This window comes from Ptychodera flava, chromosome 17, assembly GCF_041260155.1.
Source record: "Ptychodera flava strain L36383 chromosome 17, AS_Pfla_20210202, whole genome shotgun sequence".
Classification (NCBI taxonomy): domain Eukaryota; kingdom Metazoa; phylum Hemichordata; class Enteropneusta; family Ptychoderidae; genus Ptychodera; species Ptychodera flava.
The window spans coordinates 24,429,832-24,450,376 of record NC_091944.1 but is presented as its reverse complement, the minus strand read 5'-3'; the positions used below and the strand labels follow the sequence as shown (position 1 = coordinate 24,450,376).

The following is a 20,545-nucleotide window of genomic DNA, read 5'->3' as shown; positions in this document are numbered from 1 at the left end:
CTGTGGGACCATCAACTTCTCTAGTCTCTGTCAAGGTGCAACATATCGTACATGCTATGGTTCAATGGTTGTGACCAATTTGACCTGATAGTGACGAACTTGGCAGGCTAAGGTTAGAGCTGATACTTTTGATAAAACGTAAAGATTGCAATTCAATCAAGCAATCACGCAACACAAGATACATTTATTCTCATGAAACAATGACAATGGATTCATTTATTGGATCGATGACAAAATGTTACACTGACAATAAATAGATACATGTGAAGATGGTTTTGCAATGCAGTCTAACTGTCACACCCTGACTTTCACCTTGAACGTTCAAGCAAAGCATTTTGATCGGCGTAGAGTGTAGTAAGTGTTTTTAATTTCACATTTTTTGTGGCAAAGAACCTTTCTTAATATTTGAATGTTCTGAAAATAAGCTATATCAAAAGAACGTATTATTTCAAATATTTTTTTGATGAAAGAGAACTGAGGGGATACTATCAGATAACCAGAATATTTGTTATAAATAGGTGTATAATCCCTAACTTCGTACGACTTCCTATGGTTAAATGTTATAGGATGATTTTGTTACATAAAAGAAATTGCAACCATTACTTTGTTAAAATTATATATTTGCAACTTTGCCCGAAATAGAGTCACCCAAACAGTAATGAATGATTAAATATGGCGGTATTTATTTAAACTTGTAGCTGGAAAATACTAGTAAATGTTGAAATGAGTTAGTTTCAAAATATATTAGCAAAACACAGCCTCGGAAATTTGTAGTTGTTAGACCATTTTAAATATCAAGAAGTTGTCTGCGCGGGAAAATTGTTTGAATTTGTGACCGTATCCTATTTTATCTACCGTCTGAGACTTGAAAAAATCACGCAGACGACACATCAGTGTCAGACTTGACCCAGCCGAACTGAAAAATGGAAGTTGTCTGTTGCAAAGGCTTTGTCATGCACCTCTTTAAAGTTTACTGTAAATATATTTAAAGGTCTGGTGAAATGGTCCCGTTCGTGTGACTGAATATCTTCCAGGGGGTCAATACCATTACACTCGAAACAGAATTGCAACCTAAAAGTACGCGCAAGTGTTAATTTTTTTGATATTTCTATGCGCGGCTTTCATGGGGTCATTTTGCAACACTCAGGTCACGCCCATAGCGGGGATAATGGTTGGCCGTCTGTGACGTCACTGGTGTGTTCATTTACATCGAATAGCGGTCCAACGCCGCCTTATCTCTGCCCGGTATCCGCTAACAAAACACTGTTCGCGCTGCCCATTTGCCACGTTCGCCAATGCGAATCGAAATCCGAAGTGGCGAAAAAAAATCGATCCTAATTCGCCACAGCGGCGACACTGATTTTTGTTTAAAAAATATGGTAAAATAAAGAAAACACGTGGGTTTTTTAGTCTTTTGTTTAATCTGCGCTTCTCTCTCGGCGATTCCCAAAAACTGTGTCTACTTCCGTATATCATTGCGTTCTTTCTGTCGTACGTATTTGAAATCGAGCCAAGTCTCGCGAGAGATTTGACGTCATTTAGTCTAGTGTACAGCATGCATAAATAGCTCTCGCGAGAAGTGAAACTTACACACACGCAATCAAACCCTCGCGATAAATTTGACGTCATTTTGTCTAGTGTACAGCGGGCATAGGAACGCTCGCTCGCGAGAATTAAAACTTTTGCTATACATAGCAGACATACGCATTTTAATCGAGGCAACAAGGTTCGGTGTTGCAGTTGATTTACATTGGGGTCTATCTAGATGTTCTGTGTTGTGCATTTTAATCACGGTCTTCAACATTCCATGTTGGGGTTGCGGTCGATTTGCATCGCGGTCCTCGTGGTCCGGCATTCCCCGTTGTTCTTCAATTTAATTGCCGTCCCAACGACGCGTTCCGTGTTGCTGTCGATTTGTATCATGGAGGACTCTACCTCCACGATTTGTATCGCGATCTCAACGTTCCGTGTTGTTGTTCGTTTTAATGGTAGTCTCAACGTTCAGTGTTGCTGTTCATGCTGTTGCGGTCCCAACCTTCTGTGTAGCGAGTAGCGAGGCAGGCTCAGCCGAGGGACCGTGGCCGATCGTACGAACCAGCAGAGACAAGCACATTATGGTTCAAACACTCAACACTTGACGGGAACTTGAAAAAGTTTACAGTTGAGCCGTTCATGTTCTTGCCGCTGTGACAGCCACCCATAGTGAAGGAGGACACTGTCCTGATCATGTAAGCGGAAACTCTAGAAGTTACCCCCCGTAGGGAGCTTACGGAGGTGTGAATTACTTTTCTTCCCGTTATGAGATACGGCGTCGGGCAAACTTCGGAAAGCCGAAAAAAGTCGACTGGAGAGGCTCGGGGGACACGCCCACATTGCATTTTTCTTTTGCCATATTTCATAATCACGCGCGCTAAACGAAAAAAGAAATGAATGTAACTGTTTTATAGACCATCAACTGTATTTCTGTGATTTTGCAACATGGGCATTTCACCAGACCTTTAAGGTAGACGGGTGAAAAAATCAGCGCTGTACAGTCAGCTAAACGCGAAACTTTTTTCATTCGGGGCAGTGATTTCCCGTATAACACTGCTGTATCGCGTTCGCGTTAACCATACCTGAAACGAATGTAGACACAAATATGTTTTGATTTGAATAACAAATAATAGAATCAGCTTCAACGTCGACCCCAGAACATGATAGTTGCAGCCAAGAGAACTCAACGTCGAACCGCATTAACGTCGCGCCTTCTCTATCTACAGTCCCCTTTTTGCAATAATCGTATCGTCTGACGAACGCATGATTAAAAATGTCGATTTGCAATTTGTCTTTCGCCAGCCACAGTTGATAATAGTCCATCATATTACAGGTCTTCCGCAATCGTAAATTACTATTGGATTACGCGCTTCTCATTCAAGCATTACAAAATGTCGTTTCGCACATGGCCTGGAGGACAATCAAGGCATAAATTTGCCATTTTCAAGATCGAATTCAGTCCCCTTTATTTTCCTTATGTACGTGGCCAATACTACATGACCTAAACTCAAGAAAAACGTCGTGCATTTAACAACATCGGTCAGTTTCCTTGACCAAGTTGTCGACTCGACCCTAACAAACTACATTCCACGGTAAATTACCATCGTTGGCATCGCATCAATTGACAAAACGGCGATTAATATGACCGTCAGGCGCTTGTTTGTGATCTGACTAAGACTGAACTTCATCTCACATTACTTGCAATTTCACCATGCGAACTATGTACTCAAGCCTTGATTCATTATTGTGTAATTTCGGTGTAAATTACAATTCTTTTCCAAGTCAAGGTACTATGCGCCTCACTAGAGAAAGAGTTAAACTTTTGCTGAAACTTTCCTCGATGAAACTGTCAACCAAACTCTTACCAAATCAGGACTAAAAATCCGGGGTCACCATGTAAAGTTTTCTACAGGAGAAACGAATTACCTGACAGTTACCGATATTTGAAATTCAAAATGGCCGCCATTCCTGTGTTAACGCTATTCAAAAAGACTGTGAAAATGTTCCTTATTCCAAGAGCTTCAAATTTAGCCCTCACAAGCGGAAGAGCAGAAAAGAATTGTAAACTCAGAATATCTGTCCCCGAGGCGTATTCAACCTTAACGTAATTTTGTCGCAAACTTTAAAAACTATAAACTCGGCGACGTCATTGGTAAATAATGCCCACAGTAAATAATATGTGGTTCAGTTAATCAAGAGGGCTGGGTAAATGAAATATACTTGTAAATCATACTTTTATGATATAAATACTACCACTTCCGTGGACCACTTGAAATGCATGTACTACCCGCTCCTGAAGAATCGACGCGGGAATTCTCAGTAGTCGATGCTATTTAGAAAATACTGCACGTTCTAGTAGCTACTCACAAAGAATACGTGGCGGCAGTCTTAATAAAATACATTGAGAAAACTTCACCATAGTACAGTATACTGCAAAGCTATTATTCACGTGTTTTACGACCTATCGTATAAAATTATTGGAGGTAATGTATCGCCAGTGAAATGAGTCCGGTCAGTGTACATCAATAATACAAATGACGACTTGGTTAAGCCGAAACGGCAGAAAATAGCTTTTTGCAGACACCTAGCTTCATGACCCTAAAGAGTTGTCCTCAAGAGTTGATAGGGAGAAGGTTAGAGGTCATCTGAAAGGGTCAGCGGCTGTAACTATTAATGAATTTTTTCTCACTATTTTGGTTTTCGATGTCGACGAGAGTTTCCTGATCTACTCCCCAAAGCATGTTGAGATACTCAGTATTCAGCCTGTCAACTCAGCCTGTACATGCGTAAACTATATTGTTATCATTGACAAGTGAAAGTTCAGACTAGAATTCAAATGTAAACAATAACAGTTTATCCCACATGTGTGGACGCCACGCCTCAGAGATGATTTAATAAGGCTACACTTAAATATATAGTCTTTGATTAATGTTTTGTAATGTGATGGTCAACATTCTAATTAATGCGCTTTTAAACGTTCTTTGGATTTTTCGGTTCAACACCATTGCACGACGCTTCGCGACCTTCTCTTGTAAAATACCTTCAACTCTGGCCTATCCGCTCTGTCCGTGCTAGTACTTCCGGTAGCACCTGAAGGTCAAGGTTGACCAGGGTTACGCACTCCGTTCGTGAACCGTTTGCATCCTGCACCGGCAGAGGAACAGAGGACCATTCCCTCTCGACGAGGTCAAAGCGACACACGTGTGAACTCGACGGGAAGTTGCAAATGTCAATGTGGCGGTTTACCATCACTGCCGACGTCGACCATCGCTTGGATTCTTCTAGTCTGACCAGCGGGAAGAGGCCGTCCCCCTCATCTAGACTACCGATGTGAATGATCACACAGGTCTCTGGTAGGATCTTCATGATGAGGATGCGGCGATGATTCACAAGGACAGCGTACATGTTCTCTGCGTCACCGACGAGCCTCCATATTTCATTGTAGAAATGTTCGCTGACTCTCATCACTTCTTTTGCCGACCACTCCTTGTCGAACTCGTCTGGGGGCTGCAAGCGCCCAAGGTAGACAGTCGGGTCTTTGTATTTCAAATACAGGAAGTAAAAGCATCCTTGGCTATGGCAGACATCGAGGAACTGCACGAGGTCCGTCTCGATGCCCAGTCTGTTCTCCTGGCTGATTTTTTCCAACTGCAGCGTAGGTACGATCTTTACATCCCAGCTAGGTGGTTGGATGTTCGGGTCGTACAAATGAAGTGTGAGGGCACTGTCGATTACACCTCCCTCTATCACGTAGATGACGTCATCATCGTCGACAATCAACCCAAGAACGGACAGAGAGCAGGTCGTGATCAGCGATGGTATTGTTCTCTCCCATTTTCCAGTTTTGCAGTCATAGTACATGAGCCTCCGCTGAAAGACCGGCGACCGCTCTTGGTACTGCAAGCAGTAGACTCTGCGACTGTTCGAGAACCACCTTCTCCCGGGCACACGCCAGATGCCAACACCGCTGTCAAACTCCTTCCAGTTTTCCTCGCGTCCGTCGTAGCAGCAGAGAGATTGGCGACCTTCTTGTACAAGAACGGCAGACACGAGCAGACACTGCAGCGCTTCCTGGTCGGCAGCATCCTCTGATGTGGCGCCTTCGTCGAAGGCCATGTCGTAATCGGCCATAAATTCTGCAAAATCCTCGAGGATATCCGCTCTTCTGCGGGCAGATGGCCGCCTCCACTTGCTGTCATCCTGAGATCCTCCCATGAAACCTCGTCTAATCAAGCCTTCGTCCTCGTGTAAACTTTCATCTTCCCACTCCTCGGACTGAAACGTCTCGAATCTGCTCCACCGAAAACTCCCAGAACACCTACTGGAACACCGGCTCGGGGTTTTACTGGGCGAACTACGGCCAGATCGAGCTACCCTGAACCCAGTCTTCATGAACCTGACGAGACGAACGAAATCGTCTTCCTTGCCAGCAAACAGTGGCGATGAGAGCTCACCAGGTTCAACGACGCTTTCCTCGTCCGTATAAGATTCATATTCGTCATCATCTTCGAGGATTATATCAGTGCTGGCGCTGCCTGGGTATTCAGAGGAAAGCATCGAGGAATATGATTGGCCTGTCCTCAAGCGGAAGAGTTCTCCTTCTGTTATGTATTCCCCGTGAAGGATTGCCTCATTTGAGTTTTGATCTATAGCTCTGTCCGAGTGGTCAAGGAGTGACAATGACGACAGAGACCCGTGCAGGCCTGAACGCCAAGAGCCCAGACTCATCCTGTCTTCGAAGTCTAGAACGTCAGTCTGTACGGCAATGCTTTGGGTCGTCTTGCTGACACCTGCCGGTTTTTCACTCGACAGTCTATTTGATGGAGTCCCCTGATCGGAAAGTATAGTGTCAACAGACGAGTCTCCGTCGCTGGCGTTGCCCTCTTTCAGAGTCATGTCATCCGTTCCCGCAGAAACAATTTCTTCGTAGGTCTCAAAACTGTCTCGGAGTCCGTATTCCGTGGCTTCGCTGCACAGGCTCATGGAGTCCACGGAATCTCTGTACATTTTCCGGAAGTCGCCGAGCCTCGGGGTCTCAACTGAAATCGCAGAATCCGCGCCACTGTCGAAGTCCGTTTCTTTGGTCGAGGTGGTAAGGATAGCCAAATCGGAGTCGTCGCCGAGGCTAGAGGCGCCCTCTCTATCGAACGACAGCTTCCCTGAATCCGAATCGGCCAGGTCGTAAATATCACTGTGAATGTCTCGTTCTTCTCCCGTGAGATCCATACTGATACCACTCAGGGAAAAATCTGTTATCATGTCCCTATCATCTACGTCAATGTCTAGAAACTCTGTCGCGACGTAAACCTCTTCGATTTTGTCCAGTGTGACGTAAAGCTTGCCGAAGTATAGGTAATCCAAAATGACCTTCAGTGTCAGCGGTGTGATGGCCGTGTCGTTGATGGCTATAAAATGCTGGGCGTTAGTAGTGTTCGGGATACCGCACCAGTGCTCTGTGAGTAATTCCCGAAAGTAGCTCCCGCTCTCCCGCAGTATGGCTGCGTGCACTTGGAAAACCGTGTCCCACACACGCACTTCAACTTCTCCGGGGTAATTCAGACGTCCGTTGGTGTACGAAATGTACCTCCTGCATTTCCTTACGACGTAAGTCTTTAGACGGATTTGTTCGATCTCGTCAGGCGCCTCGCCCGCCTGGCCAGCAGCGGCGACCTGAAGGTCTACGTTCAGCGGTAGGATTGTCTCAGCGCTGCTGATGTACGTGGTCGTCGGGTCAGTCATTCTGTATCCTGCTACCTTGAAACGGGTCTAATACTTTGTGTCGCGGCATACTTGAGATCTGTCGAACAAGAACACGAAAATGACGTAATCAGTTAATTTGTCTTGAGGATAAAGATTGCATCTATAAGATATACATTATTTAATTGAGATGTAGAAAAAAACCAGCATGTAAGTTTGAAGAATTATCAGAATATGATCTGATATTTTGTCGTGGTCTTACACTCTAAAAAATCCATATCTATCTTCAGTTAAGTAGATCTTCAAATTCTTCAGATTTTCCGAATACCTGGGTGTTTTTCCGTTTTAGATTGATTATTCCACAGGCTGCTTTAACTAAATTTAAAAATTCAAATTCAAAAGTTCTGGAAATTGTTTAAAAAATTGAACACCTTGATTATCTTCTCTATAACATTCCGAGTGAGCTGAACAAAAAAAAAATTGTGACTTACTTGAACCCAATATCAAGCTCTAACATAGTTTCATCTATACGTAATTACATAATAATTTATATGTAGATTACCGATTAATGTCGGTGATTGTATCGAGCTCAGTGTCACATACCGGGGATATCTCATCTTACCCTTTTCCAAGTACATACATTGTATGTAAACACACACAAACACACTCACTCACTCTCTCTCTCTCTCTCTCTCTCTCTCTCTCTCTCTCTCTCTCTCTCTCTCTCTCTCTCTCTCACACACACACGTTGTCGATGACGACATTCGAAACCTAAAATTTCCGAGTCGATGGCGACCGGTCAATCAGTGTATAATTGAACAAACAAGCGATGGATTGTTGCATTCATCCCATACATATAACAAAAAAAATACTGTGTGTTGGGATTACAGAAATTCTGTCTAAACGGGAGACTTTTGAAAGGTTCAACTACCAGAAACACGCATACGAATAAAAGATGAACGATATGATATGATAAAAAAGGTATATGTATGACGGAAAGTAGCAGAAACTTATCCTGGACTTAAGGAAACTGTTAAGGTAGTTCGAAATTGGAAGATTTAACTTTTCGGCCTAAACTTTACTCGGGGAAATTTAAAACCCTAATTGCCTTTAGAAATCAAGAATAAAAATCAGGGGCCATCGTGCAAAATTTGGCACTAGAGAAACAAATTACCAATATTTTACTAAGCTTAACACCAGATATTCATGATGGCTGCCATCTCTATGTTAACTCTACTGTGCGGGGAAAAATAAAATCTTCAATTTTTGCAAAAATAAGCCAGCGAAAACGCTAGTTACTCCATGAGTTTTAAAATAAGCCACAACAAAAAGTAGATATATATATTGAGAGTCCGAATACGACAGTGTCCCGACGGCCGCGGTCCCCGCCCCGAGGTTGAACAGGTGTAAATGCGAATCTGTATACATCGTTTCATTACAAGATACAAAAATTCAGGGAATTTCTATTCGCCAGGTATTTTTCCGAAAGGTATTTATGACAATAGCAGGAAAATGTTATTATTTCAACATCGGTCCAGCTCTGCATGCAAGCTAACACTCACATAAAACAGCACAATAGAGATCCTATCTGACGACAATATAAATATGACCTAGGCATTTCAGCGATTGCAAATTTAATATCTGGTCCTCGAAACAGAGAAAAACAATTGTAGATTGTGTTGTTGTAACATGGAGGTAGCCCATACACGTGTGCCACCTTCATGACTAATATTATCCGCCATGTGTAGTATGGTGAATGAACTGTCCCGCCACATTCATGTTGCCGTTTATAGTTTCCAATGGGTGACAAAAAGTTAAAAATATACGTATTTTTGAGATAGCTATAACCGTAGATTGTGTACTTACGTGTATTTACATCGACGGCACATATTGGCTCGTACAGTTTACGCGGCGACTTCCCGCACCTACCAATTACTCACATGTTGATGGGACTAAAATGACTCACCGAGGGCTATAATAGATAATTATTCCGAACAAAGGAAACGTGATAATGAGAGCGTTTTGTGCCACGTTGTGTAAAGGGGGGATTCCCGCACTCGTCCAGTCGGTCTGCAACTTACACCTGACTATCTATCCGTCTTCCTTTCCCGACAACCATATGTAATTTGCATAGTGGTGGCGTGGTCCGGAGTGTTTACGCCCACTACGTTTGGATAGCCCGGGAACGACTTGGCGACATCGGCACTCCGTTTACACAGCGCGTCAGGAGTTGCGAGCACCAGGTTCGAGAGAGGTAAAATTTAGACCAACGTTAAATGTGCTGGTAATTCACAATGTTCTCCAAATACGACAAACATGATCAGACCGCCACTACAAAACATCCGGTATTTTGGAATTTTTTCTATAAACTTCTAGATTTTTTTTAATCAGCAACAATGATGAATAATATGCATTAGTTAATTAATCATAATAACATTTTATGAATGATGAGACAATTATCTCACCAAGGTTACGAGTTTTCCTGTTTGAGCTTACATTTCAAACGTGAACTAAAATAACATTCGTTTCGGCTAGTCTTGAATTAAAGCATAACACGAGATTTCTAATTAATTTATATTTAAATTGTTTGTCTTCAAGTGTATTCTAATTTCTCGAGGCTGTATTAGACAATTTATATTCTCTGCCGTCAAAGATATTCTCGTGGGTGACTGTAGATATAGACGTTTAATTTAGATGTAATTTAGGTATGTTTACAATGTTGTTTAGAGTTTAGACACATGATTCGGTATAGTCCTCACGCGAAACGGCATCAGTGCGGATAAAGACGGTGTTTACACATTAACAAATATTATGCTACAGTTAGTAGTATTATTAGTGGAGTTGTCATAGTTTGCTATGGTGCAACAATGATTTCTGCGAGGGATAACAAGTTGACAGTAAACTTTGGGTGAGTGGGTTTCATGGCAATGGCTAAAGCAATTTCTAAATAAAACATATTGAACACTTGAAATCGTGTTTCTGATCATAATAATGAAAACAGGGTGTCAGCGCAATTATGCTTTTCATAAAATGAATCTTTGAAGTGCGGAAATTGTTCAGTCAGACTGCTTTTCTTGAAGCTTTAAAGGTATACTGTCACCTGTTCCAATTTTGCCACAGTTACCATGGAAAGAGAAAATCTAACAATCACAGATTTAAGCGGGTGGCCGCTTTTAAAAACACCGCCCTCAAATGGGCATTTTGAATAACAAAGAACGCCCCTCAGACCATATATGGGCATATTTAGATTACAGGTGACTGTATACCTTTTAGAACTAAAGTGGCAATACTTACTTGCCAAAACTAGGGGGATTGATCGGCCGACCTTCTGATAAAGAAACGTACTGACGGTACATACAGTACGTCGTACGTATTGACGTCACACATGGGATATACTTACGTTTTAATTTATGTGATTTACACAGTACCTGCAACAATTTTAAATAGTTCTTTCATCATTTTTATTCCTCACTTTTTATCTAATTTCAATATTTCCGTGGGCAGTGATGCCTCTTGTTGATCAGGACAATATTCATAATAAAGGTTAAGGTCAGCGGTAGGGGTAATTATATATTCTGCGAGCTTAATTTGCAACTTATTATAGGTACGTAAATATCGGCCAATTGCTTTTATCGTTGTCTTGACCCATCTGGTGGCGTTTACTGTTTTTAAAATACCGTATAAATGATCTTCATTGAGTACACATGTTTCCGACCTGCGACGAATATGACATGAAATCATAAAACTTGATTTGTTTTTGGCTTACTGCTTAAATTTGCTTTGATAAGTTCATCGAACCTTCCTATTGCAGCGTAATTTTCCCGCGCTGAACGACCCTCGGTGTAGCCTCCTGACCGTTGTGACGGGCCTTCAGAAATCGTCCATTTGTTCGTGACAATCGCCACGAGATCGCATTCTTTGAAGTTTAAATAGGCGTGGGAACCAGGATAAACCGTTACGTCTTTAGGTTTTTAATGGCGGGCTTTTTGTCTACATATCTTCATTACGGTGTTTCTAAATGGTTGCGCGCTCTAACCCCGACCGAAGTATTTTACTGAAACTGCTCGTCAGATCATAGGAGCTGATTGACAGACGAATGTCATCTTTTCATGGTACAATATTCACACCTAGGGTGAAAGCAGTCGCAACTATCACCTTCGTTGTCTACCAACATACCAGCGATGCGCGCTGTTAGCAGCATTGTCGTTGACAGTACTCTGTAAAAACGTAGACCCTCAGAAAATCGTGGGTCAATGACGTATTCAAAATGCTTTTCATCCCGCCATGTACCACGAAAACTCAAACCTTTCCTTCAACTTCCGTGACCTTTAATTTGTGGGCCGTCCACGGTACAGTCATGACAAAAGGACGGTGACACGCATGAATGACAGTCCCGCACACCTTAATATAACAGCATACCAGCAAAGCTGCTAACAACAGGACATATAAAAGCAGAGTGGTAGCCGCTGTGTATGCCAATAAACACTGCAAGGAAAATTTTAATGTTTGAATGTCTTAACATCCTCGTTCGCATTAACAAGCATTTCTCATTCTCAAACGTACTTGAGTAAATGAGCTGATATATGCTACAAATTTCAAAGAGAGGTAATTTTAACTGAATACAATGACCACTGTAGTTTTGTCAATGTATTATTAAGTAACGGTAATGGTTCTGTTAAAAACAGTTGGTTTTAAGTGTGCAAACTTGTCTACCTATATATATATAAATGTTTGAATAACCTGGCAGGATTAGCCGAAGTTTGAAACAACACTCGCTAAGTATACGGATAGGAAAAGTAAACAAATATGACAGCCAGAAGGTGTAGCGAAACATGGATCTAATTTTACCGCTATGAGTAAATATAGCGCGGTTACGCTACCCCATGTAGAGTTACTGTGATATAGGCTACGAACGAGGAGGGTTGACGAAAGCCGCTAGTTGGCGACAGTTGTTCCCCGCTATCGGTTTTCGCATGTCAGCAATGGTTCGTCCGTGTTCAGATACATGTGAGCTAAGCGATTTCTGTACTGCGTGAATTCTGAATATAAAGCCGATCTAAGTTAGGAGAGCAATTCTATCGATATGTCCGCCACTCGTTAACAGAAAAATGCAACAATAAACTTCTTTAAATGTAACACTTGCAAGACCAAACACAGCCTTTCTTATGATATCACTATCATTACTTGTGAAAATACAGCATCACAAAGCGCTGGCTACTAATATCTTCGCGGTTGGCTTCTCAAGGGGTTGCCTAGCATCGATGGAAGCACGTCTTAGGGACGAGTTTGCATGGCAAGACCCCGCCCACGCGTTTCCACAAAATTTCACTCGCTTCACGCGCACTCGCCCGACCGCCAGTTATGAAGGTGGTGCATTTATGTCGTACTTGACATGTGTTTATGACCTCTTGTTATCTTTTGTCGTTACGTCGATGCTGAATTGAGTATCTCTTTAGCGTAGAAACTGACCATGGCTGGGGGTCAACGGGTATATGAGGTCGCCCGCTTGCGAAGCCGTGTGTCCCACTGATAAATGTCCGTACGTCACCGGTATCTGTTTACAAAACTGTTGCCAGTTTGGCATAACTGCCCCTTCACCTGGTCTCTCGTCGTCACGTTTTGTCTGTAAACAAAGGCCGCATTCTTTCAAGACGGCAGAATTTCTCCATAACACAGAGCACCGAGTTTTCCCCCAAAACAGACGACTCCTTGTATATATGGAATGTACGGTATTTCGTTCGAGATTTACTCACGTGATTTTGCGTCTTTTAAATTCAAGTGCAAGGTATACTTGTCTTTGAAAGCAAGACTCCGAGCCATGACATGCACATTTTATTCGTGTCAGTTGGTTCACCAATGTCTATATGTCTCCCTTTGGTATCTGAGTTTGCGCGATCTGCCCTTTTGAGTCTACATGCACACAGTTTCCTATCGTCCACATTCTACCTCAGTGTCTTATGGAAGTCATAAAGGCTTCTCGCCTGACCAAAAACCGTGAGGGTAGAAATATGGCCTGCATAGTCTATGCCTCAGATAACTACAACTCGTCGTCTCAGCTCAGACAAACCAGACAAACCAATTCAATTGGGCTTCAACTAGCAATTTCGCCTCCGAGGCACGTTAGGGACCTGTTACGTCAGTGTCTGCATCCAAACCCAAAGAAGACAATTCACGCACCTGACAAGTACCAATTTCCATAACAAGGACCGGAGACACATGGTGGGAAAGGACTTTTGCTCAAAAACACTGCACGACGTCTTTCATACATGAAGTATACCATAAAGAGATTTGTGTTTTGACAATGCATTTGGTAACACCGCACGTTGTTCTCTCTCTCTCTCTCTCTCTCTCTCTCTCTCTCTCTCTCTCTCTCTCTCTCTCTCTCTCTCTCTCACGTTGGAAACTATAAATGCACAATGTCAGCCTGTCTGCCATTTCATTCATGAATGCATATCCATGCATGCCCCTTCCGATCGCTTTCTAGTCGTAGTCGCGGCTGGCACAAAACCGATTTTCGTTCCGTCGTGTAGTGGTTACGCTATCGTCCTAAACGGAGTTCGTCACCATCCACACTCACTTCATACTTGCCAACCTGTCTACCTACCTGGTCAATCCAACAGACGACATTCTCATGCACGGATCCCAGTTCCCTTGTCAGTGAATGCTCTCACTTCAAACACTGACCAAACGATATTGTCTCACTCACTGAGGGGATTACACATTGTTAGTGGAGGGGCCGTGATTGGAACATACCTTCTTATCTGCAACTTTGATATGGAGACGTTGTGTTCACAGTGAAAGGGTGTGACTTGAATTTTTCTCCGTTCTCCCTTCGCCCGCTTGACGTCCGACGGTGTGATCACCGGAAATCTCGCCCTGTCAGTGGTACTGTACGAAGTGACAGTGGATACCTTGCCCCAGCACTGAACGGGGCCCTTTTTCTAACGACCCGACGGGATCTGACCCGCATTGCACATTGTCGCAAAAGTTGACAGTCCGTTCACATGCAAATTTGACAGCCATCTCTTTTCAAATCGCCCACTCAGTTTGCATGTGAATGGTCCGAATGACAAGCCTAATATACCTGCTTTACAGGACTGACCTTTTAGGAAACTAATAGGGACTCACAAGGCAGTTTACAAAGTGCAGTGAAAAAAAGGACACCTTATGTAATAGGGTAGAATTACCTGTTCACATTATTTGCCGGTGAGCGTACGCCATGATTGTTCGCGTCAGGTGTTCTCAATCTGCAGACGATGTTGTTACTTCTATTGTGCAAGTCACCTTGTAGGGATTCTGTCGAAGCCTACAGTCGTGCATGATCGACGCCGTAATAGCATGCAAGAGGACATATTTTTAGTCCGTTGCTAATTTGGGCAAGCAATAGTTCCAAAGACTGCCCAAATTTTATAGTTTGTGAATTTTTCTCCCACGGGTGCCGTAAAGCACAAGGTGAGACCATGGTGAGACCATTACATCCATGGTGAGACTCTGACAAAGTTTCCGGTGACTATGTTCGCTTAGCGTGCCTGGCCAACTTAAATTAGAATTCAAGAGAAAAGCAAAGGAATGGTTAGTAGTGAATTCTTACAAAAAGGCAACATGTGAAAAAAAAACTTGCTCGGCAGTCGGGAAATATATTCGATTCGTCATATGATGGATCACCGACCCGCAGAAACCGTTAACTGCGGTCCCTCAAGGCGCTATCGGCTATGATCGAGGATTCGACAGGTGGCGCTGACGTATGGCCAAGAAAGACTGACCGGGCTCCGTTGACGGAGACGTCATGTATCGAGTACTAACGTGCTTTAGACCGTGCATTTATGATTTATTCGGCGTTTGAGAAGCCCACCTTTGCAAGGTTCACTTCATGGTCTCTCTCAGAAAGTTGGCTAAACGTAATTTTGAAAAATCATTTAAGAAAGGCTCTATAAATTGAGGACCGCGGCGCTATTGTACTACAGCGGCGTTGCAAAAATAAATAATTTTGAAGGAATTAAACTTTCCATATGGCAGGCAGACATTTTTTTAAGTCGACATTAGAGTCCGACCTTAACACGACATTACCAGCGACTGGTTTCCGATTTTCAAAAAAAAATACATCCTTAACACAATATCAGTATTTTGGAAATGAAAATAAATATGCTGTTTTTCGAAAGTTTGCTCATTCATTGATATTTTCTTCATGACATACTTTAAATGTTCACAATAGCTACTTTTCACCATCGACCCTCGAGGGTCAGTTTTAACGTACTTTCTATCAGTTCTTTAGGGATAGTTTCTTGCTCTGTCCCAAACACGTGACAAAATAACTGATGATGAACTTGTCGGCACAGTCTGTATGCGCGCCATATTCGATGATATTTTTGACAAATATGAGTTCTAGTCCAGATTAGAATTCATTTGTGAAGAACGATATTCAATACATTACACTCCACGACTATTGTGTGTTTTCAAGTCCCTCCGAGCTACACCGTTTGATAAACATGGGCTAATTTAAGGTAGTATGTGCCTCGAAAGTGAAAGACTTTAACTTTTGCTCAAACTTTCCTTAAGGAATCTTTCAACCATTCTCTTTCAAAATCAAGAATAAAAATTGGGGGGGGGGTCACCGTGGCAAATGTTGGTACTAGAGAAACAAATAACCCAAGATTTAGCGATATTTAAATTCGAAATGGCCGCCATCCCTGTGTTAGCTCGACGGAAAAAAATCAATTTTCGAATTTCGAAAATCTAAGCCGGTGAAACGTTTCCTTGCACCACAAGAGCTTTAAATTAATCCCCGCAAGTGGTAGATCAGAAAAGAATTTTTAAAGTTTGAGAGTCCGAAATCCACTAGCTCTAGTTCGATGGTAATGAATAAAATGACAATAGATGCTAAGGCTTAAAAGGAAACATATTTCTGGTTTCAGATATTCATTAAAGTAGTATTCGCCCGGAAATTGAGAGACTTAAACTTTTACTGAATCGTTCCGTAAGATAACTTTACATAATTCCTTTTCGAAATCAAGAATAGAAATTAGGGCAACAGTGTAAAATTTGATAAACAAATTACTCAGTATTTCCCGATACTTGAAATTCAAAATGGCCGCCATCCCCGTGTTAAATCTATGGGAAAAACTAAAATTTTCGATTTTCACAAATATAAGTGGGTTGAAAGTTCATTTACTCCATGAACTTCATGATGAGCCCCCCATAAGTGGTAGATCAAAACAGTATTGTAAGAGATTGAAGTCCAAAAAATGTCACCGGGAAGTGTTAAAGGTGGACGAATGTCTTTCTTTCTTAATGACCTGTAGCCATTTTTGTAAACTTGGTTCAAGTCAGTGAATTTCTAAGAAAGAAAATCATTTATAATAGTTTCTCTTGTGTCTCTCCTATTTCGTACGAATCTATTCCGAACTTGGCAGCCCTGGCCAGGTTTTCCCTGCGATCGAACGCGTTAACTTGAGACTGCGCAGTAGTGCCGAATTTGTGATTCCGGGTGAAACTCTCCTGTATAGCGTTTACCCCACTCATCACGTCCACTCCACTAATGCGTTTCACATGAAAATATATAAAACACTATTCGTCGCGTTCACTCCACTAAAACATTCAAAAATCACAGACTTGAACCGAGTCTACCATTATTGTAGTGTTTGCTCACAATTTCGAGTGAAGATTGTCGGTTTTTTTATATCGCAAAACCATTAAAGTTTCAACAGTTGTTGAATTATTCTATTGTCGTCTTCTGCCCGCCTGTCAATAATGGTAGTTGCTCGCCTAACACCACACAAAGCAATCATGATTATGCGGCGATGTACACCATTTCGCTGCTCGTCGTTTGTCTTTGTCGACACTATTCAAACCAGGTTATGTCTGACTCTATCAAACATGACGGTATTGTTCTGTTTAATTCATTGTCTTCAACCTAGTCTACAAACAAGTCGAAAGTCGGACCGAACAATATACTTCAATTACCTGTCACAGTCAGGATTATAATTTGATTTCCGGGACATCCGCGGCTTTTTCACATTCATTGTTCACAAAGATAAAAGTTACCATTTATAAAAAAGAAAGGAATATACAATTGAATGGTAACATGTTTCAGGGAGTAATAAACCCATTGTACTCATATTATTCTGCGATAGTTTTGTCTTACACCGAATTTCAATATGAATTAAACCCCGACACAATAAAAAAAACTTGCAACTGAAAATTGAAAGAGCTTGTTAGGGCAGGTACAGACCCTCCATCGCGATGGAGGGACTGCGGTGCAGACAACGTCCATACTCGGAGTTCTGATCAGAATTCCTTCCCTACAAAGCCTCAAGAAATTACAATTACGCTGTGACTAAGCGCTAATTTTGAAGTATCGTACGTGATCCAGAGAGTTCATCATGTCTTTATGTTATCAATGGACAAAATACACGACAACAGCATAATGACGACATCACCGATTGATTATTAGTTCATTAAAGACAATACCTATTGTGTTCATAGCTTGTTTGGACTCTCAACTCAATTCACATACATTAACTATCTTTCCTAGATTTCATTGTTTTCCCGATTTCAAAGCCCCATTCCTAGTAACTTTTTAATTATTTGTACTATGATGTGAAATTTGTTTTCTAGTTTACTCCTGAAATCGTTTAGAAAAGTGGGGTAGAGCACAGCCCCTTCTCGCATGGTGATAGAGGGACAATTGACAGAGTAAATGTCTTTAAAATGCTCTGCTGTGTTAAGCTTGTAATCGCACAATGTGTGTTATGTCAAATATATATCATAATTCATAATGGCTGAACCCTATTGCCCGGGGACAACATACCATTATTTCGCCAACAATAAGATTGTATATTGCACGCTTTACGTTTTGCTTGCACGGCGAATAATCTTTGTATCAAGTTGAACCATAGACCCTGGAGAAATCTTTTTCTCGATGATGGTCTATCTTTGGTTGAACATACTTTATGGAGGAAAAGAAGGAGTGGACAGTTTTGTTTTCCAGAAAAAGAACAATGAAAGTTAGAAGTTACATCGAAGGAAAATGAAACCTTTCTTGCTGTCTTAAGAAATAACATTATTATTTACCCACAATATGGAAGTAGCACATACACGTGGTGCAACCTCCATATCCAAAGACAGTCATACGTCACGAGTGGCTTTAGACTCTGACCGTGATGTAGCCCATGGGCATCGCTGACGTGTCGACTCTGTATTTAGCAATTTTAGGTGACATTGACCTCTTAAGTTGTGACCGTATAGCATTCTGCTTTACATTACAAAAAGGGTCAGATTTTATTGAAATGTCAATATCGAAGGTCAAACTCCACGCATTTCACATTTATTCATTTATTCATGCATTCATTCATTCTTTCATTCATTCATTCTCCCATTAATTCATTCATTCTTTCGTTCATTCATTCATTCATTCATTCATTCATTCATTCATTGACTAACTCATTCATTCTTTCGTTCCGTCGTTATCCGTCCATCCATCCATTTGTCCATCCATCCATTCATTCTATCCGTTTATTTTTGATGCTTTCTAAATTTGTACGGCAAATAGCGGCAAAATGCAAACAATGCCAAAATGGAAACAATACTTAACAACGTGATGCATTGAACAGCATGGGATCAACGACAGCAACTTGAAAAAAAAAAAACAAGCACAAACAACCTTCAGTGACGAGAGCAATCTGAAATACCATTTGAACAAATCCGTAAAAGCTGAAAGTTATTTTATTAGCTTTATCACTGAGCAAATTGATTAACTGTGCACAGCTTTCAAAGGAGGACAAAGCACCAATATAACATTAATAGTCAATATCAATTACAGCTAATGTGGCAACCAGAGATTGAACACTGCCGCTTTTGAACAAGATGAATTAAAAAGAGGAGTTTATCAAAGACAATCCTCCACTATCCTGTCTAAGGTTTACTATTAAAATCGCCTGGCCCTGTAATCATTGGTAATTTATTCATTTGATGGGTGCTCATGGCATTCATTGCGCAGTGTCGATAAGCATACCCGATGTATACCTGCTGACTGCAGGAACTTTCAATTGGTACAGAGTAAGGGACTTTAGGATTGAATAATGACACAGTGATAAAGTCACGGTCTCTTGGTCTACCTGATACTCTCTCCATGTCAGAGAATTGTACCTCTGTATGCAGTGCTGTTTATGTTGTATGGTGCGTAATGACAATGGGCAGCAAGACTGCCATGCAGATTTCGTATTGCCACACAGTAAAAGCTACTTTTTATAGCCTCGAGGCCAAAACATGTCCACCCACCCTAGTGTCAGATTCTAGCGGGACAAGGGACAAGTGCGTGTGTTCTCTTCGTTAAAGGGGCAGTTTTTTTCTCAGTTTACCTCCGACAACATTGACTTACTGTGCACAACTTTTAAAGGGGAACAAAAATGTCACCCACTACCAATGCGTGAACCGGGGACTGAGGGCTGCCCCTTTAAAACAGTTCGCCTTTCCGAACTGAAGTGTTGATGTGATGTTTCTACTCACTGGACACAATTATAAAGACCAGTGTCAAGGGTCAATCTGTCTGTCAGGAAATTTACTCATAAAATGGTAAACAAAAGGCTATGACACCTCCATAAGCCTTAGGGACTGGAACAAACTAACTCTACCCATATAGAGAGCAAAGGGGGTACTGGGTACTGACAGAAGATAGCATCCGAGTCATTTTAACATGCGGGATTCACAGTTTTTGCCACATAATAGTACATACAGCAAGGCGTAATTTATGCTTCTGGTACATGGGAGGGAGGGGCTGTATGAACATCTTAAAATTATTTCAACCTATGTTGATGTAACTTTCCACCATTGCCTGACGATAAGCCACTTGTATGAGAGTGAAAAATAACGCGTTCCCACTTAGTAAGATCAAGGAGGTAGGGAGGTATCACCTCCTTTCGCAAGTATCCACTTTCAATGGCAGGTGGCGTCCGCAATGTCATATTCCACAAGTTTACTCGACTGATGACGGACAAGCACATCGTCGGCGTGGGAAGTCTTCTGTCTGCTTAGACGTCAATAGGGAGAACGCACTGCAATGTTGGATCGGTTGAACCATGAGAATAGTCGACCAAATACATTTATCAACATTGATTTTTGTGATTTGTTTGTTTTTCAAATTGGGGATGTAATACGACTCGCTCACCTGGTAACTTATAATGCAATGCGGAGACAACATAGTACAGAGTGTTAATATCAAGTCCCATGGTCTGTGTCGAGAACAACATATTGTTGTTTATTCAGAATATTTGTGATATTGACGGTCAATAATATCTGAAGTTGCTTCGTTGTAATTGTA

General features: G+C 41.7%; 2 protein-coding genes across 4 annotated transcripts in view; one reads left to right on the top strand and one right to left on the bottom strand.

Moving 5' to 3' along the window:
• Window positions 1-20,545, top strand: part of LOC139115846 (uncharacterized) — a 100,604-nt gene that overhangs the window by 8,087 nt on the left and 71,972 nt on the right. The gene's annotated exons all lie outside the window — the stretch shown is intronic.
• On the bottom strand, window positions 184-15,804 carry LOC139115844 (uncharacterized). Of its 3 annotated transcripts, none has more exons than XM_070678230.1 (2): window positions 13,984-15,804; window positions 184-7,330 (listed from the first exon to the last, which is right to left on the bottom strand). In XM_070678230.1, exon 2 carries the CDS (start codon window positions 7,270-7,272, stop codon window positions 4,576-4,578), a length of 2,697 nt encoding a protein of 898 aa, XP_070534331.1. In that variant the 5' UTR covers window positions 7,273-7,330; window positions 13,984-15,804; the 3' UTR covers window positions 184-4,575. The 3 variants fall into 3 exon arrangements, with proteins under 3 accessions (XP_070534331.1, XP_070534332.1, XP_070534333.1); XM_070678231.1 differs by lacking the exon at window positions 13,984-15,804 and adding an exon at window positions 13,835-13,973; XM_070678232.1 differs by lacking the exon at window positions 13,984-15,804 and adding an exon at window positions 9,097-9,313.

Coding starts and splice junctions, on each gene's coding strand:
- LOC139115844 (XM_070678230.1), bottom strand. CDS start 7,272: ATGACTGACCCGACGACCACGTACATCAGCAGCGCTGAGACAATCCTA.